At 34.1% G+C, this 4,368-nt stretch overlaps 1 protein-coding gene across 1 annotated transcript; it reads left to right on the top strand.

Annotated features, from left to right (window-relative positions):
- Nucleotides 1-1,659: 1,659 nt before the first annotated feature.
- On the top strand, nt 1,660-3,679 carry LOC131875336 (NAC domain-containing protein 45-like). The gene is made up of 3 exons (XM_059219430.1): nt 1,660-1,813; nt 2,369-2,622; nt 2,972-3,679. The coding sequence occupies exons 1-3, from the start codon at nt 1,660-1,662 to the stop codon at nt 3,677-3,679; spliced, it is 1,116 nt and encodes a 371-aa protein (XP_059075413.1).
- Nucleotides 3,680-4,368: the final 689 nt, after the last annotated feature.

The following is a 4,368-nucleotide window of genomic DNA, read 5'->3' as shown; positions in this document are numbered from 1 at the left end:
ATTAAATTGATTAATATCTTAGTTGCATTGGTTCTATTTAACCTCTATTTATTTTAGAATTCAATTCAAAAGTATTTGTTTACTGTTTTTTTTTTTTTTAAGCTGACATTGTTTCATATTTTAAATAATTTAATTTTTTGTGCATTTGTTCTATGACTTCATGTATAAAGATTAGGCCTTTTAAAAACTACCTCTATTTATTTTAGAATTCAATTCAAAAGTATTTGTTTACGGTTTTTTTAAACTTACATTGTTTCATATTTTTTAGAATTTAATTTCTCTTAAATAATCCATAAAACTAATTAAGAGTTGGAATGTAGATCATACAATAAAACATTGGTATCTAAAAATAATAGAAAAAAATAATTTTCAGTTGATTTTTATGGTCAAAGGGTAGTTTGGTGTTGTCCTAATAATTTTTTATTGTTGTTAAGAGTTTTATATGAAGGTCACAAAATTTTTAGTTTGTTGATATGGGAGCATGACTTTTAGGCTAAAACTTCTTAAGTTGAGAGCTAAGAACTAGGAGGTATTCGTTCTACCAATATCGAGAAAGGCATGATCCTAGTGTCATCCCTTAACAAGTGAAGTCATTGCACTCAACTAGATTTGATCTTTGGTGGAGCATTTAGAAAGATTAAACCTCACTTATTATCCAAGGGTCCATTGATATGATCATAAATTTTAAATAGTAACTTGAACTAGGCTGTTAACATAATTTTGTAGATTGCTCTACAACATGCTTTCAAAAGCACATTATCCTTACATGATCATATATTAAATAATTATCATATTTTTAGGATAATGTGCTTTTGAAAGCCAAGTATTATTAAATGAAAGCCAAGTATTATCCTTAAATAATAAGGATAATGTGCTTTTGAAAGCCAAGTATTATTAAATTTAAGGATAATGTGCTTTTGAACAAGATTCCTAAAAATATGATAATTATTTAATATATGTTTAATGTGAACAAGATTCCTTTAGAAAGGCTCTCAACTGCTCCACCAAATAAAACTTATATATAGAGATGCTCCTTACAATAATTTATCATAAAAAATGCTCTTAAAAACCTCTGCAGCTCTGCCATTGTTGATCTTTCAAGCAGACATCTTGTCAAACAGGTGTGAGTCACTGCTTACCCGATTTTTATATGCACGTATTATGATACAAGCTTTTTCTCTTCTCTAACTATTTAATTAATTGCAGTAGCTAGTCTCTAATAACTGGCTTTAACATTACAAGTATAATATTCTTTTTACTACAGAAAGAAGAAAACACTATTATTTAAATGAAAGCCAAGTATTATTTAAATGTAAGGATAATGTACTTTTGAAAAGAGATGGTTTTGGTAGACTTTTTAATAATACTTGGCTTTCATGGAGGGATTTTAATATATTAAAGGGATTTCCCTTCTGAAAACCCACTTTTTAATATATTAAAGAGATTTTTATATATTAAAGAGATTTTGATCTCCTAAAAGTCTACCAAAACCATCTCCCACAATATGTAATGAGTTTGTCTATTTCATGGAACCCACTTTTTAATATATTAAAGGGATTTTATGCAAGTAGTCATCATGGGTTGGGATGGCGGTTTATCTCGACTATTTAACAACTTCAATGCATTATACATTGCACGCATTTGTTTTTGTTTGTCATCATGGCAGCTCCGTTAGTGGCTCCAGGTTTCAGGTTCTATCCCAGGGATGAAGAACTCTTGAGTTATTTGCGGAGAAAAGTGAGTGGACGTAAGATTGAGCCGGATATCATTCCAGAAATAGGTTTGTACGATTGCGAGCCATGGGATCTACCTGGTATGTTCTAGCCTTATTGGGTTTTTACTCTTTTTCATCACCTGAGTATGTTCTAGCCTTATTGGGTTTTTACTCTTTTTCATCACCTGAGTATGTATAATCTCTACTCTGACAACTAGACTTCCGTCAGATTAAGAAGTAAAGGACAGTCTCTATTTTGAATAGGGCAGTCTTTTCTGTCCTACACGCTATGTTTATACATAATACAGCTTATATGGTAACCCCAGTTGGATATATAAGGTCTATTGGCTGATTAATCTGTATTTAGCTTCAAATGTTGTATTCACATTTTGAAATTGGTACTAATTTGTCAAATTGAAAAACATATGCTAGAGCTCTCAGTTAATTATGCAACAAACTGAAATTGAACTTCAACACATCCGGTTTTCCAACTTGGTAACTTAACAGCAGATGTAATCAGATACTTTGTCTGAGTTTTAATATCTACTTCATGGTTGTAAATCAGGTGGTTTGTGAAATAGTGTTTTATGCTTCCGATTTAATTGTCTACTCTTTAACTTAAATAACTAATTCCGATTTCTGATGTTTTGGCAGATAAGTCTCCTCTGTCCAATGGAGATTCGCAATGGTATTTCTTCACTCTTCTTAAGAGAAGGTATCATACTGGTTCACGCATAAACAGGGCCACTAAAGCTGGTTACTGGAAAGCAAGTGGGAGGGGCCGTAAGATTGCCTCACAGTTGGGTGTGAAGAGAACCCTAGTCTTCTACACAGGCCGCACTCCACAGGGGGAACAAACAGATTGGGTGATGCATGAATATTCTCTAGATGGCGCAGCTGGTTTGCAGGTACCCTGTTTGAATTAAATACAATTTTAGATTTCTTTGAAACAAACGAGGAATATTGGAGTGAGTGGAGAATATATTAGAGAGTAGATATACAGAGGATATGCAGCTATTAAATTAAGTTTCGGGATTTGATCCAACTTTGATAGTGTTATTTTACGAATCCTACGCCAAAACCAAAACCAGAGTCCCTGAAAAGGCACTGAAATGCATTTGCTCTAGCATTCTTCTCCCAAATTTGCCTCATTAAATACTTACTATAGGATTATGCAATGTTCTTTCGGTAGTATTTCCATTCTCACTTCATCCATTATTATTAGAAACTTACAATATTTCTCTTGGATGTCTACAGGATACTTTTGTCTTATGCCGTATTTTCAAGAAAAAGGGAACAGAGCATAAGAATGGTGAACAGAATGACGCACAGATAGAAAATAATATAGAACCTACGCCCTCACACGCTTATGTTCAAGGGTGTCCAGATGCAGCGTTGAACGTGCCAATAACTTTGATTGGATCTCCTCAAACTCCCCACTCCTCTCAAAACCTGGCAGCTCAGACTCTCTACGAACTCGAGCATAGCCGTGGTGAAAGAGGCACAGTTCAGTTCGATGCTGTCAATGGGGTGGGTACCAATCCCAGGAGATTTAACACCAACACCGCTACCAACGAAGAGGAGATGAAATATATGGCGGAGGTTTTCGAAAATGTGAAAGACACTGAGGAAACTGGGCACTTTGATAATAGGCAAAACTCTGCTAGTATGGACACTGCCCCTCTTGACCATTCTGCTCATCCCGAGCATCACAACTGCTCTAAATGTGACAAGACGGCAGAGGAGCTCATTAGTTTCAAAAAAGGCTTCGAGAAGATGACAGAGGAGCTCATCAACCTCAAAGCCGATGTAGCAAAGATGGTTGATCTCTTCCAATCCAACTCTACTATGCAGGAGAATGTGACAGCACTACTTCGTATGTTGCAGAAGATGGAATTCAAAAAGCATGGAGATGACAAAGGTGCAAGTTCAAGCAATCACATGCAGCTGATTGAATTTTTGTAATAGGACTGGAGCTATTTATTTTGATATTTTTCTTCTTTTCTGTTTTGCTACTATCTAAACATTGATTCCAATGTGCTAGTGGCCTGTGTTTGTATGGGCTAGCACCTTGATTATGCTGTTTAATATTATCAAAAATATATAGAGTTCACTTTTTACCAGCATATTTATTGTTGGAGTTGTTTCATGTTTATTAGATATTTAATGGGTGACAAAGAACTTAGTGTGAACATGGTAGGGAAACATATAACTTTGCTAACATATATGAAACAACAAAAATGCAACTCATGTTTATTGTCGTGCAACTCCTATCACGTTTTTCTTTGTTTATTCTATTTTATTGCAAGATTATTATCAAGATATGATAATCATTAGAATTGATAACTTTATACCTTGGCACATGCAAATTTCACAGGTTGGACGTCCCAAAAATTTCCTAGATGTCATAATCGAAAACGACTTGCGACTCAAGTGTTCGAGAAAATCAAGGAAAAGGGATGTCATTAGAAACTCTCATTTTGAACCCTATAATATCTACAATGCCAAAAGTGTTTGAAACAAGATCAAAATGGAGGTAAGAAATGGGTTTTCTATACCTACTCAAATAATATTCACGAGAATACAAAGCATGGTCGAGAAGACAAATGTAAACAAGACACATTAAATAGATAAAAAGTGTTGATGTTTTCTTG

The sequence above is a fragment of the Cryptomeria japonica genome, chromosome 4 (genome assembly GCF_030272615.1).
Source record: "Cryptomeria japonica chromosome 4, Sugi_1.0, whole genome shotgun sequence".
Lineage (NCBI taxonomy): Eukaryota > Viridiplantae > Streptophyta > Pinopsida > Cupressales > Cupressaceae > Cryptomeria > Cryptomeria japonica.
This window is presented reverse-complemented; position numbering and strand designations above follow the sequence as displayed.

Bases quoted from the DNA above. Each gene is read 5' to 3' on its own strand.
- LOC131875336 (XM_059219430.1), top strand. From the start codon at position 1,660: ATGGCAGCTCCGTTAGTGGCTCCAGGTTTCAGGTTCTATCCCAGGGAT. The intron at 1,814-2,368 runs GTATGTTCTAGC...ATGTTTTGGCAG, and splicing joins CGAGCCATGGGATCTACCTG to ATAAGTCTCCTCTGTCCAAT. The intron at 2,623-2,971 runs GTACCCTGTTTG...GGATGTCTACAG, and splicing joins ATGGCGCAGCTGGTTTGCAG to GATACTTTTGTCTTATGCCG.